General features: G+C 41.1%; 1 protein-coding gene across 3 annotated transcripts in view; it reads right to left on the bottom strand.

The window, feature by feature from the left end:
- Window positions 1-347: 347 nt before the first annotated feature.
- LOC135211001 (organic cation transporter protein-like) overlaps window positions 348-26,555 on the bottom strand; it is a 421,916-nt gene continuing 395,708 nt past the window's right edge. For 2 of the 3 annotated variants that reach the window (XM_064244015.1, XM_064244016.1), the window contains exons 12-13: window positions 18,576-18,712; window positions 348-414 (exon numbers count right to left, since the gene is read on the bottom strand). In XM_064244015.1, the coding sequence (XP_064100085.1) occupies window positions 357-414; window positions 18,576-18,712 (195 nt within the window). In that variant the 3' untranslated portion in view covers window positions 348-356. Of the gene's footprint in view, window positions 415-12,767; window positions 12,826-18,575; window positions 18,713-26,555 lie in introns of those variants that run through there. The other variant, XM_064244017.1, reaches the window with a different exon arrangement.

The raw sequence follows: 26,555 nt of genomic DNA, 5'->3' as shown, positions 1-26,555 counted from the left end.
ATGCAGGGAAGAATAAATACATACAAAATGTAAACTAATTGTACTACATAGTGAGGAGAAATATATGAAAAATCATATTTTAGGGAGCCTTTCATGAATATGATCCATCAAGACACCTGACAACCCCACCCTAGATCTAATAAACAGATAACTAAATTCTGCCATAATCCAACACTTAAAAGACTCCAGAATAATTTAACATAAAATAAACATAAAATAGCAAGCTAAACCACAAATTCATCATTTATCAAAGTCTTGAAGAGAGGATTTGAAAATCACAGTTGTACAGCACCATGAACTTTTGCTACTACTACAGTGATGTACTAGTCAACAATGCATCTCATGAAAATAATGATTTACCTTCGAGACACATGGGGCTCCTTTAGGGGCATCTTGATGTACAGTGGAACGTTTCTAAAGAAAAATACAATGCTAAAATGTTTTTAAGAAATATTTTATCTTAAATAAATTTTATATATAGTCAAACACTGCAGTTTGATGTTGGTAACCAGAAACAAATCTGCTTTAAGATCCTGCTATCCTACAATGAGAAAGATACCTCTCAAGTGAATAAGATCTTGCATCTCTCTCCCACCAACTCAATGTGAAGTTTTGCTGTTTAACTGTGTCAGCACTCAAATGAATAAGAGAGAGCAACCTCAGCATTGAACAGTGGTATTTATTTATGATTAAAAAATTGTTTTAAACTGTTCATAGATCAGCAAACTGTCTTTACATACGTAATTATCTACACCTACAGCATCAATTGAAATAAAAGAATAGCTCTCAAATAGCATACATCCACTGTGTACTGGCAGTCCCCGGCTTACGACGGGTTCAGCTTACAACGGTCCGAAGTTACGACACTTTTCAAGTATATTCATCAGAAATTATTCCCAATGAATATACAGTTTACATAGTTTTTAACACACCCAAAGCATTAAAAGTAAGGTTTTCTTACGATTTGTGACGATTTTCCAGCTTACAACGCGCCTCAAAAACGGAACCTCGGTCGTAAGCCAGGGACTGCCTGTATTCAACATTTCTGAATGTTGCTTGCTCAAGAATACAGGTTAAGAATTAGGCCCTTCTAAGCCAGTACATCTAACTCTAAAGCTGATGATTGGCCAAGTTAAGGAATGACTCCATATAAAAAGAAAAGATATTTGAATTAATCATTTTTTCTTCAGAACTTGAGCTAATCATCACAGAAAATGCTCAACAAGTAAGATGAACAGCAGAATCTTACATGGCTACTCATATCCAATCATCATTTAATCACCCACTTTCAAATGTTGACCAATGCTTGGCTTTACAGCCTAAATTTCATGATTCCTTCAGTCCTTCACTGTCATTCCAGGTGGAGTATTAGAACACAAATAAGTAAAATAATCTATAGCACGAACTTCCTTACAATTGGAGGAAATCTCAAGCAAATTTATTTAATTTTCTGTAGCAAACATAACAATGGGAGGAAATCTCAAGCAAATTAATTTAATTTTTTGTGGCAAACATCTTGAATTTGCAGCCATCAAACTAGACTACCTCAACTGGAGTACAATGTCACAAGAAAACTGAATGTAATACTTAAATAATAATAATAATAATAATAATAATAATAATAATAATAATAATAATAATATGCTTTATTTCAGCTCGGGGCCATATACATTGAATATACAAAATACAGACAGTAACATACACAATCTAAATACATGAGACATGATAAAATAGAAAAAGAAAATGAATAATCGGCACTTATCCACAAAATAGCTGAGGTAGCATAAAAGCTAGTAATCATAATACTGGTAATAACAGTACGTAATAATATTGGTGAGAAAAAAAAAATGCATTGAGAGTAATAACAGTTAGTGCACATATTATATAACTTAAATTTTAACTAGAGATCTTAGGTGGTTACAGTAGTCAGGTCCAGAGGGCTACATACATAAATTGAATGTAAAAAAAACTTTAACTTGATAGTAATCACAGTAATAATGAAAAATTAAAATATCAGCAATAAATGTAATAATGACAAAAACTGCAGATGACATCTTGCCAATACAGAGATTAAGTCCTTTAGGGGACAAAGGCCTCATTTTCCCATCTTTCTCACAATTTAGATTTTCTTCTTGCTTCACTCCTTAGGATGCTTTGTATGAGCGAGTTGCTGCTGTTTCTCACTCAGGTTACCAGACTGGACATTGTTCGCCTAACAATGATTTTTAAATTGTCCAGGTGGTTTTCTATGAACATCTGTGTGGCAGAGTGGTAGCGGGGAGTGTTCGTCAGGCATCTCAGACTGTCATTGTGCACAACAGTGATGCGTCTCATGGTCTCTCGGGTATAGTTCGTCCAGAGGGAACACCCATAGATACTGTAGCAGTACGAGCGGAAGAGCAGCAGTTTCACGTCTCGGTGACAGAAGGCAAACCTCCTTGTAATCATGTTGCCAGATGCACATAGTTTACAACGCCTCTGTTCAATGTCTGCCGTATCTTTTAGGTCATCGGTGATAATGTGACCCAAATACGGAAATTCGTGCACAAATTCCAGCCGATGGTTTCCGAGGAAAATTTGAGGTTCTGCAATATGCTTAAGCGACCTCAGGAGCAGTGACATGCACTGGGTCTTGGTTTCGTTGTAGATTATATCAAATTCCTCTGCATATTTGCGGCAAATGTCGATGAGTCATTGGAGACCTCGCACTGATGGGGAAATCAGAACCACATCGTCGGCTTAACAGAGGTTGTTTATAGTTGTTTCATTGACGGTGCATCCGATTGGGAGTGAGTTCAATTTGACATTCAAGGGATCTGTGTACGTATTAAACAGGTATGGAGAGAGAATGCCCCCTTGCCGAAGCCCGTTTAGGGAGCTGGAGGTGTAAGATAATACGTTACCCATTTGACACAGAATTGCTGTGTGGAGAACCAGCAATGTAAAATGCCAATTAGATACAGGGATGTGCCCCCTTTTATGCAGCTTCAGGAAGAGCTTCAGGTAGTTTACTCTGCCAAATGCTTTTCTCACATCTACAAAACAAAGGAAAACAGGAGAGGCTGATGATAGGTAGTAGTTCAGCAATTCTTCCAGTATGTAGATGCAGGTGTCGGTTGAGTGGTTTGCTTTAAACCCGAACTGGTTGCCAGTGGTGTGTAGAAAGGGGAGAACTCTCACTAGAAGAACAGACTCAAGTATCTTCGATGTGATCGTTGTGATTGCAATCAGCCCGTAGTTGCCAGGGTCAGCTGCATCCTTTAGCTTGTTTTTGATTAATGGTATCAAGTGAACTAAGAGTAGGGAGTCTGGAAGAAACCAGTGAATTATGCACGCATTGAATAGGGCAGCTAGCAAAATGTAAATTATCGGATGGCAGAAATTGAAAGCCTCTGCAGGAAGACCATCACAGCCGGGCGATTTATTATTAGGTAGGCTGTTTATGGCATCGCTGATGTTACCTGGCGTAATACGGTCTGCAAAATGAAATTGAATGTTGTCAGTAAGGAGGTTATCTACATCCCTTCGGGAATCTTGATCATTTATGCAATTCAAGATATTGTTGAAGTGATCGCCCCACATACGTGCGATAGCTTCGTCTCCGACTGCTTCCCCTACTCTCTGTGATAGCTTTTTAGTTTTGGGATTTAAGGACTGGATATCTTTCCAAAGACGAGGATAATCACCAGATTCTAAGTTTCTAGACAATGCATTGGCTCTTAGTTGTTTTTCATTTAACCTGCAGTGGTTAAGAGCAAGTTTGAACTGCGCTCTTGCCTGTCTCATTAGTAATGCAGTGTTCCCTTCCCTGAGGGTACCATTTTGCCTCCACAGTAAAAACATTTCTCGTGAGTATGTATACAGATCTTTAACCAAGTCATTCCATCCAGGTATATTACAAGAATTACCTTGATGAAATCAAAAGGCAGCCCTGCCTGAAGCAAGCACAGCGGAGATTATGTTCAAATAGAATTCATTCAGATCTTTCCTGTGGTGGTCATTTCTACAATTTGTGTTAGTACAAAGTAAGGTGTCTGACGGTTGAACTATTGACCGCAACCTGGTTTCCGTGGTCGCCCTAAAGTATCTGGTTTTCTGTTGGTTTTTAAAATCCCAGTTTACTGCTGGTGGGCGAACAGTTAGGGGGTTCACAGTAAGGAGGGATGGGGTACTGAATGACACCTGTAATGGGATGTGATCGTAGCCCATTGCAAGATCATAGCGAATATTGCAGGTCATAATAGAATCATGAAGTTGTGGAGATGTGATGCAGTGGTCCAGCCAGGAAGTTGTGATAGCGTCCGCTCTATTATGTACATATGAATAAGAGGAGGGAGGGAGGAGCATTACATCGCTAATTTGGAGAGCATGATTTTGACAGAAGCGAGTAAGTTCATTATAAAATTGTTTTGTGGGGTGAGAATTAAGGTCCCCGATTATACAAATATGATCAGCAGGAGAATCATGAATAATACTGTGTAACTCCCCTAGGATCATGCAGTAATGATAAAAATTATTGTTATTTTCCCATGGCATATAAACATTAATAATTAGGATTTTAGAGTTCCCTACTGTCACTTGAAGCCCCACCAATATGTCACTCCTGTAGGTCATCACCTTTATCATATTGTCTAATGATTTGTGCCACAGGAAAGAAAGGCCCCCTTTCAGGCGACCGGCTATGATTTGACCTGTAACTTGCATCGATGAAGTCGAGAAGGTTCTGAAGTCTTTATGAATTGAATTGCAGATGGCAAGGTCATGTGGCCAGAGGAGCGTTTCTTGCAATGCAATGATGCCTTTGAAGTTTTTGCAGAACATGTTTAGGAGAGGAATGTTCCGCTTGAGGCCAAAAATATTCCAAGAGATTATGTTTAATGTATCCATGGCTACTCACGAAGATGGGAGATGAATGCGCCGATCATTTGGGTGGATGGGGGGTTAGCCAGGGGGAGTGGGCAGTCACTCGCCGTGGGGGGTTGACTGGCACTTGCGGTAAGTTCCCCTGGGGGTGGTTGATCCTGGATTAGTTTATATCTTGAAACTAATATATTAGGACCGAAATTCTCGCCTTTAAGAACGTCGAGGTGTTGAAATAGGCAGGTAATCCTGTAAGCCACCTCATGTTTAATCCTGCATGGGAGTTCGTGAGAGATGAGTGGGTCAGAGCCAGTGAGAAACTTGACTCTCTCCACTATGGCATCTAGCGTCACCGATGAGCGCAGATTGTGAATTACTACGTGACATCTCTTCTCAAGTGTCGGGCGAGGTGAAACACGAATGTTGGGCTCCAGTCCAGCGGCCAAACGGGAGGTTCTTCTCTTCTTTCTGCTTGTTTGTATCTGCCAGCCGCCAGACCCCTCATAATCAGTTTCATCTGCATCTACGATAGGGGGTTGGGGGGGAGAGATAGGGTGGGGAGGATTACTTGAGCTAGTAATCATCACCAAAGATATATCTTCCACCGGAGGCACTGGGGAGGGAGAAGAGGTTGGGAGACCAACAGTCTCCTCGGAACGGTCTAAAGGTGACGGGGGCACTTCCGTGTTGCTGGGAGGCGAGGAAAAACTGGATGCCGCATTCGTAGGAGTCTGGTGGCTATCTGTGCGATTGTCTATCGATCCCTGCACTCCTTTGATCGCATCCCAGATCCGTGTGAGGTTATTTGTTTCCACTGTTTTAAGACTGTTTAGGGATTCCTGTAGTCCTCTGATCACGTCCCAGATTCTTGATAATTTATCATTTGTCTCCTCAATTTTTCAGAGTTTTTTCCAATTATTTCTGAGAGAGATTTTGCTGTTTGGAAGGCATTTTCTGACGTGTGGTACACCGCAGGTAGGCTTAGGTCAGCAGGCCCCTTTGGAGGCAGATTGTAAGGGTCATCAGCATAGATTTCCACGGAGCAGGTCCTTAGCCACTTAGTGATATAAGATATTTTTTTCTGAGAGGACAAGTTCTTTGCAGATCGCTCCTTGAGAATGCTCCCTGGTATCAGATCTTTGCATTTTGTATATGCAACATTGATTTCCTCATCGGAGAAGGCATCATTGACAGATTGTATAGTGGACTCGATGTTGGAACAGTTCAACTGGTATTGTATATAGAAAAGACAATTGTTCGCACAGGCACCGGTAGGTGCCAGGGTCACTTGCGCAACGGTTGGAGGTTGATCGGGTGACATTTTTGCGGTAAGGGAGGGGTCAAGCACTAACATATACACTGCATTCTTTTACCCATTTCCCAGGACCAATAGGCCTTGAGTAGCTGTGATTTGAAAGATTTCTAAGGCACTGATTGGAGCAGAAAGAATATTAGTATATCTGCTGTTGCACAACACTCTCTCGGCTTACACGCCGGGTATTACGTGGAGACACTATTAACACATTGCTTACTGTAAGAGATATAATCACCAAGGGCGAAAAACCCTTCTTTTCTGTGAAGAAACGCAAGAGAGACCTCCAACATGTCCGCCCCTACACACAGTTCACTCCTCAATAGGACAGACACTCAATATTTGAAGAATTAGAAGGAACTTGCATTATGTAACTATGAAGATGATGGGGTAAACTGGATAAGACATATAACAGAGGGAACCCTCAACATGATTTAAATCAACAATATAGTGGAACCTCGACATATGAGAGTCTACTTACAAAAAATCCAAGTTATGAAAGCAAAGACGAAGATTTTTTTTGCTTCTGTATACGTAAATAATTCAGGTTGTGAAAGGGTAAAGTCCGAGATTCGCCCGGACCACGGAGAACAATTTTAAAACTCGCGCGCCGCCAACGGAGTAGACTCGCCACCATCCTTCCGCTCTCCCATTGGTTCCTGATGCTAGTCACCGCCGTAAGATCCTGCTCTCCTATTGGTCAGCATCTGTCCCATCATCCCTCTACGTAAAGGCGTCCTTCGACCATTTTGTCGCATCAGCGTTATCGTACGCACGCGAAATTCGTTCGTTCACATAGATTTTGTTTGTTAATGTAAATTTGTGTTAGTGATTTCGCTTTCTTCGTAGTAAGTTACTTTATCGTGTTGTGTGTGAACTTAATTAACTTGATTAGCCATGGGTCCCAAGAATGTTGCTGAAGTTCATGGAAAGAAGAGGATGCTTTCTATGGAGACAAAGATGGAGATAACTAAAAAGTATGAAGCTGGCATGTGGTTGAGTGTGATTGCTAAGGAATACAGCCAAAATCCGTCAATGATAGGCACCATCCTTAAGCAGAAGGAAGCCATCAAAGCAGCTACACCTTCCAAGGGCGTGACTATTTTGTCCAACAAGAGGAGCCACGTGCTGGTGTTAGGCGGAAGATAAAGAACCTTGATAAACGAATAATCCGCTAGGATATCTTCCTCAAGGCCAGGAGGGTGAGCAGGGGCATTGTCCAACAACAGCAGACATTTCAGAGGGAGGCGCTTCTCTTCCAAGAATTTCTTCATTGTCGGGCCGAAACACAGATTTACCCACTCCGTGAACAAGTCTCGTTACCCAGGCTTTCGCATTAGCCCTCCACATCACCGGAAGCTTCTCCTTTAGCACTTTGTGGGCCTTGAAGGCTCGAGGAGTCTCCAAATGATAGACAAGTAGGGGCTTCACCTTGCAATCCCCACTGGCGTTCGAACAAAGTGTGAGAGTAAGCCTGTCTTTCATAGGCTTATGCCCGGGTAACTTCTTCTCTTCCTGCGTGATGTACGTCCGACGAGGCATTTTTTTCCAAAAGAGGCCAGTCTCATCACAGTTGAAGACTTGCTGAGAACTTGAGCCTTCCTCGATTGTCATCTTGTCAAACGTCTTAATAAAGGCTTTGGCCGCTTTCGTGTCCGAGCTGGCCGCCTCCCTATGCCGCACCACCGAAAGGATGCCAGTCCGTTTACGGAATTTTTGAACCACCCATGAGAAGCCTTGAACTCTGGGGTTAGCGTCGATGTCCCTTCTCCTCCGTCGTCTTCGGCCTGGGCAATCAAATCGCCGAAAATAACACTGGCCTTGTGGGAGATTGCCGTCTCGGTTATAGTATCGCCAGCGATTTCTTTATCTTTTATCCAGACAAGAAGCAGCCGTTCCATCTTGTCATGCACGTGGCTCCTCTTGCTAGAAAAATAGTCACGCCCTTGGAAGGTGAGCTGCTTTGATGGCATCCCTCTGCTTAACCCTCTTACGCCGACTGGACGTATTTTACGTCGACATTTTTTGTCTCCCGTGTGCCGACTGGACGTATTTTACGTAGACTTACAAAAGTTTTTTTTTAAATTCGCGGAAAAATACTTATAGGCCTACCAGCCTAAAACTTTTGAATCACGCGCCTTGGGGGATGCTGGGAGTTCAAGGATCAAGGTGTTATTTTGTTTACAATCGTTACGCAGGCGCGCAAGCCGAATTTCTTTCTTGCTGCACTAAAAAGTATCTGTGACACATGTCGGAAATTATTTCGTCACTTTGACATAATTTTTGTACCATTGTAAATTAGCCGTTACATGAAGTATTATATATGAAAATGTGCGCATTTTTATGTAGAATACAACAATAAAATACTCATGATTGTAGATTTTATCAGTTTTGAGATATTTTCATATAAATAATGATAATTGCCAAAATTTCAACCTTCGGTCAACTTTGACTACCGAAATGGTCAAAAAACGCAATTGTAAGCTAAAACTCTTATATTTTAGTAATATTCAATCATTTACCTTAATTTTGCAACTAATTGGAAGTCTCTAGCACAATATTTCAATTTATGGTGAATTTATGAAAAAACTTTTTCCTTACGTCCGAGCGGTAACTCTTCCGAAAAAAATCATACATGCGATTGTGGTAATGTTTGCACCATTTTAAAATTAGCCGTTATATAAAGTTTTATATATGGAAATGTGCGCAATTTCATGCACAATACAACTAAAAACAATCCATGGTTGTAGCTTTTATCAGTTTTGAGATATTTTCATATAAATAATGATAAGGGCCAAAATTTCAACCTTTGGTCAACTTTGACTCTACCGAAATGGTCAAAAAACGCAATTGTAAGCTAAAACGCTTATATTCTAGTAATATTTAAGCATTTGCCTTCATTTTGCAACAAATTGGAAGTCTCTAGCACAATATTTCGATTTATGGTGAATTTATGAAAAAAATAAAATTTTCTTTACGTCCGCGCGGTAACTCTTCCAAAAAAATCATACGTGCGATTGTGGTAATGTTTGCACCATTTTAAATTAGCCGTTACACAAAGTTTTATATATGAAAATGTGCGCAGTAATGTTTGCACCATTTTAAATTAGCCGTTACACAAAGTTTTATATATGAAAATGTGCGCAATTTCATGTAGAATACAACAAAAAATAATTGAAGGTTGTAGCTTTTCTCATTTTTGAAATATTTGCATATAAATCACGATAAATAGAAAAAAAACCACATTCGGTCAACTTTGACTCTACCGAAATGGTCAAAAAACGCAATTGTAAGCTAAAACTCTTACAGTCTAGTAATATTCAGTCATTTATCTTCATCTTGAAACAAATTCGAAGTCTCTAGCAAAATATTTAGATTTATGGTGAATTTAAAAAAAAATCTTTCCTTCCCTCCGCGCGCGGATTCTCTGCCACAAATCTCCGAAATGCGTACGTCCCATTCTCGGAATATTTGCTCCATTTCATATTAGGCATTTCATAGAGTTTTATATATGAAAATGTGCGCAATTTCATGTAGAATAAAACAAAAAATATTTGAAGGTTGTAGCTTTTCTTATTTCCGAAATAATTGCACATAAAAAATATATATATAAAAAAATTTGACATTCGGTCAACTTGAACTCGTCAGATATGGTCGAAAACTGCAATTGTAAGCTAATACTCTTACAGTATAGTAATATTCAATCATTTGTCTTCATTTTGAAAGAAATTGGAAGTCTCTAGGACAATATTTAGATTTATGGTGATTTTTTGAAAAAAATATTTTTTCAGCTTCCGCGCTCACTCTGAAACACCTCCGGCACACGGGAGACAATTTTTTTTTTACCGCTTCGGCGTAAGAGGGATAGTGCCTATTGTCGACGGATTTCAGCCGTATTCCTTGGCGATCACACTCAATCGCATGCCTGCTTCATACTTTTTTATTATCTCCATTTTTGTCTCAAAAGAAAGCATCCTCTTCTTTCCTACTTCAACTTTCTTGGGACCCATGACTACGTATTTACTTTATGTAATTAAGTTATGTGGTGCGTACACGTATGAAGTAAAGTTCTCACATAACACGATAAAGTAGTACTACAACGAAATCACTAACGAATTTACGTTAATAAACGAAATCATATGGAACGAACGAATTCCACGTGCTTACGATACCGATGATGCCGCCAAGTGGCCGAAAAAGCACACCGCTACGTAGATGCATGATGGGATCATGGGAGAATTGCTGACTAATAGGAGAGCAGGATCTTATGGCGGTGACTAGCATTAGGAACCAATGGGAGAGTGGGAGGATGGTGGTGAGTCAGTACTAAGTTGGCGGCGCGCGAGTTTTAAAATTGTTATTGGTGGTCCGGGCGAATCTCGGGACTTTACAGCAACAACCTTTCGCATCTTGAACAATTTTCGTATGTAGAGCAAAAAAATCTTCGTATTTGCTTTCGTATCTCGAGTTTTTCGTAAGTTGAGCCTTTCGTATGTCGAGGTACCACTGTAAAGCCAAAGAAATGTCATTCTTTGAAGACGTGTTACCTGGGATTTAGCATTAGTAATCAAAAAATAGGACCTGAGCTAAGTAAGATTGAAGCAGTGAAGAATTGGAAGAGGCCAGAAACTATTAACGATTTGCAACTTTTTATAGAAGATTTATTAAAAATTTTGCCACGATTGCCAAGCCACTCAATAAACTGTTGAAAGGGGAAAAGAAGAAATCCAGTCAAAGTATTAATGATAAATGGACAGAAGACACAGAAATGGCCTTCCAGACATTGAAAAAAATTGATAGATACCCTAGTACTGAAAGCGATTGAGTTTGGGAAAGTGTGTATGTTAGAAACAGACGCTAGTTACAATGGACTTAGTGCTGTTTTGTCCCAATATAAGGAGGATAAGCTGCATCCTGTAGCTTATGCAAGTAGGTCACTGAAACAACATGAAAGAAACGTGAGGAATTATAGTTCATGGGAACTAGAATTGTGCGCTCTGAAGTGGGCTGTTACTGAAAAGTTTAAAAATGATCTTATTGGCACAAAGTGCATAGTGTATACTAACAATGCTCCCTTGAGCAATCTCAGCACAGCAAAACTTGATCTCACAGAACAAAAATGGATGGCTGATTTATCAGTATTTGACATTGAGCTCAAATTCTGACCAGGAAAACAAAATGTTAAAGGCGACATTCTGACACGCAAGCCTAGAGAGGAGATGGTAATGAATGAGGCTAAGTATGGGTAGCTCCTCATGAGGATGCAAATTTTGTTTGTGCCATAAGTAGACATGAGACTAAGAGTGGGAGGATGTTGTTAATAAACAGAAATCTTGTTCAGTTTTAAAGATTGTAAGGAAATGGATAGAAGGAGAAAATATTCAGTTAGAAAACAATAATTATAAACCTGAATTAGTTCTGTGGAAAACGGAGAAAGAAAGTCTTGTGATAAGAAATGACATTCTTTATAAGATTCATATGGATCTGTTACGTAATATGATATATAGATCAGTCGTTCCTGTTCTTTTAAGATGTGTGTTTAGTCGAAACTCATGATAATCTGGGGCATCAAGGTATAGATAGAAATTACATTACAAATTACTGAACTCTAGGGTTTATTGGTCCAACATGAGGGGATTTGTAACTGATTTTATTAGAAATTGTGAAACTTGTTTAAGGCCAAAAGATGAAATGCCATATAGAAATACCACTCCTGTTCATGTGGAAACTTCTCAGCCCACGGAAATTCTGGCGATAGATTTTTGTTCCGTAGAAAGATCAACCTCTGGAAAGGCGCATATTTTAGTTTTAAGTGACCTGTTTAGCAAATATGTGAGGGCATATCCAACGAAGGATCAGAAAGCAACAACAGTGGCTAAAATTTTGGTGGAAGAGCTCTTTTATAAATATGGAATTCCTCAGCAGCTTCATACTGACCAGGGGAGAAATTTTGAAAGCGCTCTAATTAAGGAAATCTGTAAAAGATTTAATGTAAAGAAATCACACACTTCTCCATATGAACCTGAAGAAATTGTCGGGTGGAAAGAATGAATAGAACTCTGTATGGTCTGCTTAGAAGTTTGGAGGAGGAGAAGAGGAACAAAATAAGGGCCATTGTATTTGCAGTTTAGTATTTGCGTATCACATAACATACCACTCAGCGACAGAGTTTTCTCCGTATTTCTTGTTGTTTGGAAGGGAACCATGTATTTTGATCAAGAGCTGGGGTTATCTGGAAGACATTTACGAGAAAATAAAATAATTGGAAAAGCTAAACTAGGAGACAAATTCGGTAAAAGACAATGGGTGATTGAAAAAGTACTCAACAGGGACTGTGGTTTGTATAGAATTAGGCCTGAAGGAAGTGATGCTAAGGTTATCCATCAAAGGAATATTAAGCCATTCACTGGAGTAGAAAGGAATGAGGGGGAAGAAAATATTGGTGACTTGGATACGGAACTTTGCAGCAAGGGGAAAGCTTCTATGGCTAGCAAAGTATGATACGTGCCCACCCTTGCCCTGGGTGCAGCACCAAAATAAAACAACCAGAAAACACTGACACCTACACTGAAATAACATCATGACCCATCCACTGAGAGTGATGGGTACTTCAGGTACACTGTAACCCCTGGCTCTCCAAACTCAGCACCTTACTGAAAAGGTGAAGAGATAATAGGAAAATATCCAATGCTTCCTTCTACGATATCATGCCAGTCACTAACAATGGTCTCGAGTTATTGAAAAATGTCTACCTTTTTCTTTTTTTAAAGCTTACATAAAAACAGAAAACAAATATGATAAGCAAGGATCATTTATGCCTCCAGTAGTAGATTGATAGCAGAAAGGCCTTAAAGAGCAACAAATAACTGAGAACTAAGGAGGACGAGGCTGTTCTTATATCCTTAGCTTTGCTCCAAACAAGGCGAAAAGACACTCCACAACACCGAGTGTCTCAAACATGAAGCCCATATAAAATGGAAGACCACCCATTTAGCCAAAGGAAGAGACGAGTTCTTACAGTAACTCCCTAGGGAATGGATGGTCTTATGATTACTGTTGCAATGAAGGCTGGAAGTCTTTAGCTGTGTAAATAAGTAGGAATACCTGACAAACCGCTTCTTGTCTCAGTGAAGGTTGTTCTGGGAGTAACTTTTCTGTTTACCCTGGAAGCAGAGCTATCAGGGCAGGTGAAATCTTCCAACGTTCACTCCAAATCACTGTTAACAACTAGTAGTTGATCACTTACAAATTAAGAGAGAAGAGAAGTAAAAAAGACGCTGTATTTGTCTGCACAATCATTCTGAATCATCGCAGTGGTCTATGGGTTAAATGTGACGAAACAGAAGACTTTGAGACTTCTGTTGTACTGTCAGGTAAACAGAAAGACAATGCTGAATCTAATGAGGCATAACTCTGTCTGATGATTCTTGCAATGGAAATTGGGGAGCCCAAAACAGGAACCATAACCGAGAACCTAAAGCCAACCAGAGACTTAAGTCTGTGATGGTTGCACAGAGAGATTCAAGTTAAGTGTTAACCCTCAACAAAGGATAAACAAACTATATATAGGACGAAAAAGATCTCAGTGAGAAGGCACTCGCTTGACTCTGTAGGCTGAGATGCCTGGTAGTGCATTTTGCCTTGGCATGCGTTCGTCTTTTAGAGAGATATTGAGTGCACAATAAACACACTTTAGCAACTCCATGCTAATCAAAACATGAAGGAAAGCAATCCTCTTGTTTAGTGATAATACCAACCCTGTGGTGTTGTTGCCAAACAAATCCATTAGGCGTCTCAAAGCCCCAACCTGAAACTTTAGGGCACTAAAGGCTATCTTAAGTTTCAATTTAGTAACAAGCAACTCTGGTTATGATGAGGTACTATTTGTCTCGGTCACACACTAGAAGGGCTAACTTACAGGTGTGCGTCTATTACCCAGACGGTGCAACCGATAACAGGTGCCTGCCACAAAAGTATACAAGTATGTACTATATTTGTAGGCAACTGGTGATCAAAATAAGGACTGGAGGCAGATATCCTTTATTCTCTAAGGAAGAGAGCAAACAAGATTCTATCCTGAAGGGCAGTTTCTACGGTGATAATAGGACACCGAAGACTAGTCCATGCTGAACTGGTTGTTCCCACAAACAAATGAACGTATGTCAGGTGATGTCCGAAGATAGAATTAGGAACATAGGCTCTTGAATCCGAACTCTGGGGAGTACACTTCAAAGAGTTCCTATCATTTCCTCATCCATCACAATGTAACCCAGGATGTAGTTGGGAAAAAAGAGAGGATTGATCGTTCTAGCCTGCTCTTCTCGGAACTAGCAGGAGGGAGCGATAAAGCATGCGATCATCAACTTGCAGTGGTGATAGCAAAGTATGGACTTAGGAAAATGTATTGCCTCAGCGAAAAATGCTTCAAGAAGGGATAGCATGGGGCTCTGACAGACCAATTGGCGCCTTCTCTTCCTACAACTGGTTAGATCGTGGGAGCGCAAGAGTTGAGGGGAGTTGAATGCACCAAAACATGGCAAGAACTTGCCACTTCTCGTCAGGGATCTGTCTTCTCTGTAATCGAAAACCTCACAAAGAGGACTACACAGAGCTTCCTGCACAACTCAAGTCATGTCCTATCCAAGGTAGGACAGGAGCAAACAAAAGATCCTGAAGTGTCGACAAAGACGAATAAGGAGACTATCATGGGGCATCCAACAACTAGCACCAAACTACCAACAGCTGGTGCCAGGAAAGACGTGGAAAGCTCCGGGTGAGCTGGAGCATGGGAATGTAGCTCCTCAGATGGTGCAGAGTGCCTGGATGGAGATAGGGGCTCGACAAAAAACACCAGATATGAGAGATATCCAAGCACTCAAATCTGGTGTCCATCCAAAATGCCAAAGCAGGATCAGAGCTGTGATCCACTTCTTCTTCAACGGACAAGTCGGTACTTCCACCTTTAAGAGTATATATGAAAAGAGCAAGTCCAGACACGTGGCACAAAAGCATGGGAGAGGACTAGTTATTGGAAGCAAGAAGTCGCTTATGAGATTGAATACCTAGGTGCTAGTACATGATGCTCAAAATTAAAACTAATCTAGCTGTGTTCATTCAAAACCCATAAATACATCACAAGATCCCTTTTCAGTGGCTGTCTGCCAATACCTGGGAATGGTCACAGGTTCGACCAAGGGGGTAACAACTGGGGGGAACCCCTTCAGACTCCCTTTGACTACCAATATGTGTTCTCCCCAGCATGGAGGAGCAAGACAGCGACTTTAAGTCTAAGAGATCCGATGGGGTCAGATAGTCACCTCCTCTGTCTAGGAGAATCGAGGGACAAGTAGCCACCTCCTCCACTGCACAACACTTCACTGTTACATTGATAAATTTATGACAATTGAAATAAAATGCTGGCAAAGGCATGGGAAGGAAGCGATGGAGCCAGATGTGGGAGCAAGTAACTAAGATAGGAGGGCTAGTAAGAGAAAACTGACGTCAGCTTTGGGAGGCGTGAGGTGAGAGGCAAACACTGGATGTTAGGCAGGCATAGGCGCCCGAAACACAGGGCATTTGGCAGCCGTTGTTAACCCAAACACTGGACACTCGGCAGTCACTGGCGCCTGGACACTGGGCGCTCGGCAGCCACTGGCACCTGAAACACTGGGGGCTCGGCAGTCACTGGCTCCTGAAAAACTAGGCGCTCAGCAGCCATGAGTACCTGAAACACTGGGTGCTCGGCAGCCACTGGCGCCTGAAACACTGGACGCCCAGGGGTGGACGCTCAGACAGTTGGTGTTTTGATTAAGCTGGCCTTATGTCAGCACGGGCTCTTGCTCCTAGACAGACAAGAGGCAAGATGCCAAAGTCTCTGGAAATCTCAGTTACTAGTTACTTTATGCAAATAATCAATCTATAATCGATTATGTATCTAGCAAAGAAGGAATGCTAAAAATGTATGAATAACATTAGCATTTCCTATATTCAGTCTTTGTATTTAAATAATGCAAAATGATGCTTGGACAGACTAGTGGCGAGATGCTGGTATCTCTGGTGATCTCAGTTACTTATTACTGTAAGAAAATATGCAATCAGTAATCTATTATTAACTACTTTATATGAAATTCTGGCATCTAGGGTAATGAAGGCAAGCTAAAAATGATGTTTGAATAGCAATTTTATTTCCTTAAAATGTGTGTTCATTTTGTATAATGTAACAAAACAAATATATGAAATAGTATTTCATATATTCAGATATGTATTGGAAATTAATGTAAATGTATACATTTACGCTCTAAAATAAGATAAATTTATATTATCAAGTAGTTTTTATATTAAGTCTCAAAGCAAATCCGACTCTAATAAAAATGAATAAAACAGATATTTACAAATAACCGATTACTCAAAAAGAAAACATTAGTAGAATTAGAGTATACTATTAAGGAATTCAAAGTAATCGAATTCAATAACAGATCGTGCCCCGCTAATTGACTCGAGTAGCCTGAGCTCCAGTCTGCCAAGCAAGTTTGAGGTTAGGACTTTGAACGTGAATGTTCACAACTGTATGACACCAGGAAAATACCTCTGTACACCGAGGCTATCCCAGCTCTTTCTGTAACATACCGAAGTACTGCTGAAGAAAAAACCCGGTAGTTAGTTAATACTCGACAGACAGGAACATATCCGCCTATGATCTCCCACAGCCAAACAACAACACCATTCTCTCCTTACTACATTTTCAACCTCCACTTTTGTCTCTGCCAAGGAAAGTGATGAGTATCGAGGCACAGTAAACAAAACAAAATGTGTTGGTCTAATTGCTAACATTTGGCCTAAAAGAAGGTCTCAACATTCACAAATTACCTTTAAGGTAATTATATTTACTGGCGGTTAGCGACTAGAATATGATACGTAAACAAAATCCCAAAATCAAAATATCACCTAATGGAATGATGCAACATTCCTGCAACATTCAAGAACTACTTTAAAGGTAATCATTAACAGGTGGCTTACATGTAGCGTAAACCCAGTAAGTAAATAAAAGCACAAAATTTGGGATAAAAGAATGGATAACTCTAGAATTACTTTGAGTTAATCATTTACCCTTGGCTTGAGAACAGCCTAAGTCCAGTGAACAATCACGATTGCAAAAGGATTATTCTAAGGTAACTATTACCAGTGTCTTCCTAATAGCTCGTGGCCGGTAAACAAATTCTAAAACAAAAAGTTTGGCCTAAAGGAATGACGTAACATCATGATTACTAAAGGCAATTCTTAACAGACACCTTACACAATAAGCCCGGTAAGAAAGATATATGCTAAAGAATTTGATCTACTTAAATAATGATCCATTCAAGAACTATTTATAAGGCAATTATTATTATCTGGCTAAATGATAAAATGAACAAAATAAACAAAAGACAAGACTCATCCTGCTCGAAGGCTATGACTGCAATCCGGTGGTTGTAATGCTATCGAAATCCAGTGATATAACCAGTATATAAGAACAAGCTGCTGTGAGCACTCAATGTTTTGTCGAGCGCAGCAGAAAACACAATGGCGTGATGCGTTCCCAGCACTGTATATCTACAATGAGCCATCAAAGCGCTACCCACAATATTTGAATTTAGGCTGCCATCAGGTAGAAACTCTCAGCTATATAATTACTGGGTAAGTCACATACGTATACAAAATTAAGAATTTAAGACTCACCAGTCTTGAGCTGGCTGTTTTCCACCAAAAGCCTGATGGAAATGTGTTGCAGTACTTCTAATCTCCAATGTCCATGTATTTTAACATTCTATATCCACACTGTGTCCAGATGGTGCTCAAGGTTTTTTGAAAAATTCATTTGGTCATATTACTTGTGACCTTACACTTTCATCCATTCCCCCTGATTTCTTTTCACCTTGCTGTGTAACTTCTCTAATTTTATCACCCTTTAACTTTTACCTCTCATTCAAGAGCAAATCTTTTGGTGAACCTGCGAGCATCTAGATAATAAGACTGTGATATCTCTTAATATATAGAGTATTCATTTTCTTATTCAATCAGTGAGATTCTCTCAAAGCCTGCATTTAATAGATTTCGAAGCCTGTTTCCTAGTCATTGCTAAAATATACTGAAACTTCAAAAATGCCTATTCTACTGACATACTATATAACAATGATTTATTATCACTACCCAATCAAGTAGAATTCAGTTTTTCACTGCTGAAGCATGTAATCCAACAACATAGTAAATGATAATCTGCATATACCAATCTTTATCTTTGAAAATTTTAACCATATATCATCACTCAAGAATCCATTAATGCTGTATATGACTATTACAAAGGCATGCTTAATCTAATTTCAAATGTCACTAAAGAAGGGGTATCATAAACATGGATTTCACCTACCTGCCCAAATTTACAGCATCAGCAATAGTTTCAGGAAGTGCCGTTTTCTTGGTTTCAGGCATAATGCAGTTCAGAAGACCAGCAACAATCGATAACGAACCAAAGACAATCATAGGCAGAGGTCCATAGATTTCTTCCTGTAATTACAATGATAACTGAAAATTCTATCTCTACAGTAGAACAGAATGTAATTCTTGTTATAAAGATATCTACAAATAATGCTAACCTTTCTCCCGAGAAGAAAATGTAGTAAACTAATAAAGATAGGCATCATCTTATGACAGGTGCAACTTACAATCTGCATTTACAACAGTAGCAAAAAATATTCCAAAATTAAGGAAAATAAAAAAAATATAAAAATTCATGAAAAGTTGTGCAGCATGCAGCATTTACAATTATCAGTCTGGGCAATGTTTGTGAGGCAAGCCACACACTATCAAACATGTATATATATACACAGGTACTAGTCCCTACTTATTGGCAGCATTGGTTAACAGCATTTTGGTTTTATGATGCTTGGCTAATGATGTCGTTAACCAGATTTTCAGCGACGCTAAGCACTTTATCGGTGCCAGTAGATGGTTTATTGTCATCAGTAGATAGTTTATTGGCGTCAGTACAATTTTTGGTGCCGGTAAGCAGTTCATAGGTGTCAGTAAGCAGTTTATCGATGCCAATCGGCACTTACAGTACTGTAAATGTCATTTATTACCATAATTACTATGATGTTTCAGTTATCAGCACTCGGCCAGGAAAGGAACTCCCCATTAACCAGGAACTTTGTATATATCCAGCATGACATAGTATGATCATGAAATCAAACAATTTAAAAATGTGAGACTAGCCATCTAAAATATTTAACCCACAGTTCTCCAATGCATAATGGCATTTGGCTGTCTAGTGAAGTACACAAAATCACAGCGGTGCATATTATGTGCAAAGCAAGGAATACAGAGCAGTGCCGTACTGGCGAACCATGACTGCCAGACGGGCAAGAGTTAGTAATTACATATCGTACATAACAGAGAATGACATACATTAAATACATAGGGAGGTATATAAATAAATACGAAAGTTAAAGAATGCAATACATATACGTAAATGTTCATATATCGTACTAAATGTTTCTTTCATTTACCAACACCTCCCTCCCCCCTCACGCTCATAGTACTCTCTCAAGTGGACTCTTTCTCTACAAGCCTTTGAGAACGATGTGGGGACAATGGGGGAATATCAACTAAGGACTGCTTTTCCTTGTCCAAGCAAGAGGCCACAGGGGAAAGAGGGGATGGGTATCATACCAGGTCTTACCCTGCTCAGCACGGGTGGCAGCAAGGCGGTCACAGTCCTCGGTTTTGACCTACCACTCCTCTGAAAAGGACTTTGGGTGTGCAGGGATGCACGACCTAAGAGGTCGGCCATACAGATGAGTTACTGTGTCTTGGGGGCTACGGAAGAAGGGTATCCTAAATGGCGGCAGCTCTTCTGACGTGCATCTTTGGTCTTGCTGGAGTGGGCAGTAGTGTTGCTTGGAGATCCATCCTGGTGGTTCTTCTCTCTGCAACACTTATCAAAGTGTCCAATGTGGTGGCAAAGGCGACACTGGGCTTTGCTGGCATGGCATTTAATTGTCCTGGACCAATGACCGAGGCAGGCACACCTTTGCAGGTATTGTTGGTATCAGGGCACTCATTAGGGCCATGCTGTTGAGCGCAAGGCTGGCATAAAGTAGCTGGTGCCAAAGTTATTTTTGAAGGTAAGGTTTCACTTGTCCTCCTCTTCTTACCCTTTTTGTAGGCAGAATCAGCACACAACTGGTTAGGTAGGGCACATATGAAAGAAGTTGCATTCTTAGCGGTTTCATATGACTGACAGGTTGTGACGACATCATATAATGAGGAGGCAGTGTCCAAGGAGATAATTTTCTGCTAACTCTGCATTTTGAATGACCATTAAAATTATCATTTTCAACTGGGTCTCCTCTCATGCAGCTGCATTCCCTGGGTACAAGTCAACTTCCTCTGCAATGCGTCGAAGCCTTACATAGAAATCAGCAAAAGATTCTCCTTCCATCTGTTTGCAACTAAGCAATTCCCTATGGCGAAGAACTTCATTGCGTAAACCCTTTATGTGAGACTGCAGGGCATCCAAAGATTCGTCTACAGACTTATCTGTGGAAGGTGAGATCTGCAAGGTGTGTTCCAACAAGCACTGGATTATCTGTTTCTCCCTGGGAAGCTTGAAAAGATCCACCATAATAGCATTATCATCCCACTGGATTCTCCATTCCCTAAACATTTGGAATGTTGCATCAGTCTTAAGAGGGAGCGGTGTTTGCGCATTTGCTTTTTGAGGTGGGGGAAGAGAAGGTTGATTGGAGGAAGAAGTACCCATCTATGTATCGGGTATGGGGTTTTCTGAGTGGAAGGGTTGGGCAGGCGAGAGCGCCTGGACAAGGGCAGTAAATCTTGCATTTTCCTCATTTCTGCGCATTTTTTCCTCTCTTCTACGTAATTCCTCTTGTGCTCTTCTATCTTTTTTATTCTCTTCTTTCTTCATCTTCACGTCGTCTTTTCTCTTCTTCATACCAGCGAGATTCTTCTAAAAACTATATAAGCCGAAAGAAATCTGGTGAAGTCGGTTGAGTGGAGGGGACGGGCTGATAGTGAGGGCGAAGGAGTGGTGGGATAGAGGGAGGAGGGTGGTGAAGTCCTGGCAATCTCCTCTCCCACAGTGTTGCCACTGCGGGCACAACACTCCCACACTACTGGCATTTAGGAGTCCTTAGTCAGTGGTGGCTTTTGGCTGGCCTACAAAATCTAACTCATCCATTACGTGTAATGTGCACTGAATGACATGTATTAATTCCTCCTTTTAAAAAGACTGTTTGAATAAGAGTTATTAGATCAGCGAGTAAGTGTGTGCATACACATGTGTGTGTATGTACGTGTCTGCTACGCATTATACATAGCGACAGACGGACAATCAGTAACCCAGAAACAATGGAGGGCATTGGATGTATGGGTATCCGCTCTCAATGAGGGCAGCAGAAAGGGTTTTGCATGTCAGGAAAGTTATGTGAAATGCACAAAATCAGGTTCTAAAATGGCAAGAAACTGCACAACACTTCACTCAATAATCACTATACACTTGCAGCATAAATCCACGGTAACATGCTGGGTGAAGGCGGCAAATAGAAGAAAGCATCGATGATTAATGGCGGCGGAAGACGTACTTGCAGAAAAAAATCCTCTTGAAATAAAAGCTTCACTGGCACTTTATGTAAAAAAAAAAAAATTAATGTCTAAGTGAAGTACACAAAATCACAGAGATGCATATTATGTGCAAGGCAAGGAATACAGAGCGGTGCCGTACTAACGAAACAAGACTGCCAGACGGGAGAGATTCAGTCATTACATATCGTACATGATAAATGAGAATGAGCTTACATTAAATATATAGGGAGGTATATAAATGAATACAAAAGTTAAAGAATGCAATACATATATGTAAATGTTCATATATCATTCTGAATATTACTTTCATTTACCTACAGGTTGTACACAAGCTACAGCCTGTAGCAGTGTACGATCAAATATGTTTGATAATTTGTGGCACACCCAACATACATAAACATGCACACCTCTCCAACTTTCATTTCTCCCTCCTAACATTGTTTTAACTACTATCAGTCCTGAGAACAATAGCTGTCGTTTTCACTTCACTTACTGTTTAAACAATTTATATTAAGCCAAAGTATGTCGAGAAACAGGGAACTAACATTGTCAAAAGTTCAGCAAGCCTATAAAGGTATGAAAGGTCATTAATGTAGAATTAAAAACTGATTGTGATTACATAATCAGTATGGAGGAAAAAGAATGTGAAAACGTAAATACGTATCACCAAAAGCATGGGTTGCATGTGATATGCGAACATCGTAAAAAAGTTTTGTAACATTACGATGAAATGGAAATTGGTTGGGAGCGAATTAAGGATCAGTAATGGTAAAGTACTTTGCACTACTGTACTAAATTATTGTGTTGGTGATATTCATCAGTCAACAGAAATGAGGTTAAAACTGGTTCTGCAGGATTATAGAGGTACAATATCCATTAAAATGAAAAAATGGTTTGCCTCAATGACTTTTGTTGCCATACTAGCAGGTAGGATGACTGTCTCTTTTCACAACTTTTAATGCCTACTGAAGGAGGGACAAAGTACCATTTTGTATAGGAAAAGGCAGCCATGTCCTAAAAAAGGGATTTTGACGTAAGGAAAAATCTATTTCTGGGCGATTGGTTCGTGTCGCCAGCGAAATATCCTTTAATCCATTATTTCTAAGGTAAATGTACTAACACATACCAGAGAATAAATAAAATAAAGAAAAGGTCAGTACTACTGACTCGCTCACCCTCCAAGAGGGTGTCGGTATGAACACTATGGCGAGTGAGACCACTACCACGAACCGCTTGCCAATAGAAATCTCCCACTACAAAATCCCCACAAGAGGGGAGCCGACCCACAGAGTGGGCAGCAACTACTACTACTCCATCCCATGCTGCCGACTGCTGCGCCTCTGGTGGCCATCCTTTTCAGTTAGCGCACAGCGTATACACGTGCCCTTTTTTGCTCTCATACCCGTGCCTGCCTCCCTCTCTCCCTAGGCGGAGGGAGTAGGGGGGCTGGACAGACCCAGACTGGACTCGACCTCTCTCTGGCTTCACGGCACGCTCGGATGACTAAGGGGGGGGGACTGGCCTTTCCCCCCTCCGCCGTTACTCCGTCGCTCCGTTGCTAGCTCGAGTCTGTTCGCCCTCTCGCCCTTTCCCAGCTTACTGGGGCTCTTTAATCTACCGGAGCTCCGGCATCCACGTGGAAAGGTGCTAGTTCACCCTGACGGGCGGACTGCGGCATACAGTTGGTCTTTACTAACCACCCCGTCGCGCTGATATCGCGACACGAACTCTGCCACGCACCGGACTTAGTCCGGTACGTTCGATGGCTTTAGGTTTAAGAATTAGTATTTATTTTAAACTATAGTAAGTTTAATTTAAGCTACCTTAAGCCAAATCCCTCCGTTGCCTGCTCACACCGGATCTCTCCGGGGTTCTAGCCTATTCAGGCGGTAAGGGAGGGGTTATGCCCAAAATTTTTTCGCGCTCCGGCATGCAGCGGAGTTCTGTTAACCTCTAGCCTGTAAGTGATATCTTTTAGGATGCTCATGTATCTTTTCACTTACAGACCACCAACTGTGAGCATCCGGGATGTAATGCCATGCTCCAGGACCCCTGTGGGCATGAAGTCTGCAGATCCCATGCTCCATGCGCGACTCCGCACTGGAACCTTCAAGTCTGGTTTCACAAGACCTGCACTATTTGCTATGATCTGGTGAGCCAGCTCTTAGACGGGGTAAGTATTCCCAACTCCGTTCGCTAATCTCTACAAGGTTATAGTTCTTAAGTTTAATTTTAATCTCTTATTTTAAACTTAAGCCTGTTTTATATGGGATCTCGCATCCTCTATAATTTTAGTTTAACCTATTACTTAAGTTTTAATTTTAAGCTTAAACTTAAAAAACTAACAAATACCCTCTCTTCCAGGCTCCCGCTGTTAGGGACACCGCCCTGGCAACCCTGCGGGCTTGGGTCGGCGGTTTTGGCAAGAACGCCGCCAAGGGACAGCCCTACATCCTTGAGAAGAGGTTGGCGGTCCTGATCTTCCCCGGCGGCAAGTCAACGGGTTACGTCGACCCAGCAGAGGCAGCCCCGACTATAGCGGCAATTCAGCAGCAACTCGCCGCTTCGTTGACTGAACCAGGCCAGGACATCTCGTCGGAAGTCGCGACACTGGATCTAAACATTGAACCAATGGTAGGTGTTGACGACCTGTTGGTCGAGGTGAGTACGTTGGACGCCCAAGGGCTTCCCTTGGGCGCCACTGGATCTTCTACTCCTGCAAACTCTCCAGCTTCCTTCCAAGGCTTTACAGGAGCTGAGCTCCTTTATACTTCTCCTGATGCCTCCGTAAGACCTAAGGTCAAAGGACAGACGGTAGTAAAAACCCTGAGTAAGACGTCGTCGTCGTCTAAAAAGACGTCGTCGGCGTCAACATCTCGCAAGTCTCCGGCTACAAACCCCGGAGCAGAGAGGTCTAGAGCTTCTGGGTCCGGCTCCAAATCCTCAAGGAGTAGATCTTCCAAGGAGAGATCACATACTCCAGCGGAGTCAGCCGTTTCTCCTCTTCCTTTGGTACCTGTTCAGAGTTACCCGACCACCTCCGCAGCAGCTCCGGCTTTGGATCCCAATGCTGGCCTGTTGCAACACATGGGGGATTTGGTCGGTTCTCTCAAGAACAGTATGGAGCAGATGTTCTCCCGGTTGTCCGACAGGATTAACTCCCAGGATAACATTATCGCCGAACTGAGCCAGGCTCGATGAGGTATTTGGCATCTCACAAAAGGATACATATGGAGACAACATACCAAGGGTTATCAGTACTGGTTCAGGGGCAGGTACTGGTGTCACCGACTCTCCCAGCTTTGGAGGTACAGTCCAAACTGATCAAGGTATTTGAATTGGTTGAAACTATGAAAACAGGGGTCTTACCTCCAAGAGTCCTCTGATTAAAGTTATCTAAGCAACAGACTTATTTTCTCTTTGGTCATTTTTTTTCTTATTTTTAGCCTGCTCCCAGGATCTAAATTTTGTCAGGCGATGAACGATCCCTGCACAAGTGGCTTTTGTAAACTTTCTAGTCTCTCTTTGGAGGATGCTGAAACATCTTGGAGATATCCTCCAACTCAAGTGTTCTGAGCTGTTTTGAATTCCCATCAAGAATCCTCAATAGCACCTCTAAAGTAATGGTACTCAGTATTGAGGGCTTCCCTAATATTGAGATAATGCATTATTGCATCCAGCAGCTCTTAAAAGCCTTGACAGAATCTACTTGTTACAGACCACCATCCTGGGTAAATTGGGCTCACTGCCTGCAGCGTTCCCCAACATCGAGGTATTGCATGGGAGAGGCTAGATACTCTTTTTGAGGGATCCCTCTTAAGCAAAAAGTCAGTGCCCTGGTCTCTTAGGTTCGTGTGGGAAAGCTCATTGGCAAAATCTACTTATGCCCAATACTGGGACATCGGTTCCAATGTATGGCTTTATCTCCATTAGAGGATTCACACAGGGAGAATCTTGAATGCTAGTGTCCTGGCATATTAGCCAGAGCATGGAATCTGCTAAGAAAAAGAGGGGAATACTCTCTGCCAAAGCTCTCCCAGGATGATACAGTGGTCCCCCCGTATTCACGGGGGATAGGTACCAGACCCCCTGCGAATAGCTAGAACCCACGAATAGTTGAACCCTTATAAAAACACCTGAAACTGCCTATTTTGTTAGTTAAAACTCAAGAAAAACCCGGTAAAAATGTTTATACAGGCAGCCCATGGTTAGTGGCACAATCACTTAGCATCAAATAAGCTTTATGGCGGTTGTCAAAAATATTTATTAAAAAGTAAGGTATTTTAAGGTATTTTTACGGCACAATTTTTGGTTAACAGCACTCCAAGTGCTGTCATGTCTAACAAGTACATACATTTGTAGAAATACTATTCAGACAATAGCCCTTAAACGCCGACTGGACGTATTTTACGTCGACATTTTTTGTCTCTCGGGTGCCGACTGGACGAATTTTACGTCGACATACAAAAGTTTTTTTAAAAATTCGCGGAAAAATACTTTTAGGCCTACCAGCCGAAAACTCTTGAATCACGCGCCTTGGGGGATGCTGGGAGTTCACGGATCAAGGTGTTGTTTTGTTTACAATCGTTACGCAGGCGCGCAAGCGCGAATTTCTTTCTTGCCGCACTAAAAAGTATCTGTGACACATCTCGGAAATTATTTCGTCACTTTGACATAATTTTTTTACCATTTTAAATTAGCCGTTACATGGACTATTATATATGAAAATGTGCGCATTTTTATG

The sequence above is a fragment of the Macrobrachium nipponense genome, chromosome 4 (assembly GCF_015104395.2).
Source record: "Macrobrachium nipponense isolate FS-2020 chromosome 4, ASM1510439v2, whole genome shotgun sequence".
Taxonomy (NCBI): Eukaryota; Metazoa; Arthropoda; class Malacostraca; order Decapoda; family Palaemonidae; genus Macrobrachium; species Macrobrachium nipponense.
Note: the sequence above shows the minus strand (reverse complement) of the source record. Positions and strands in the feature narration are given on the sequence as shown.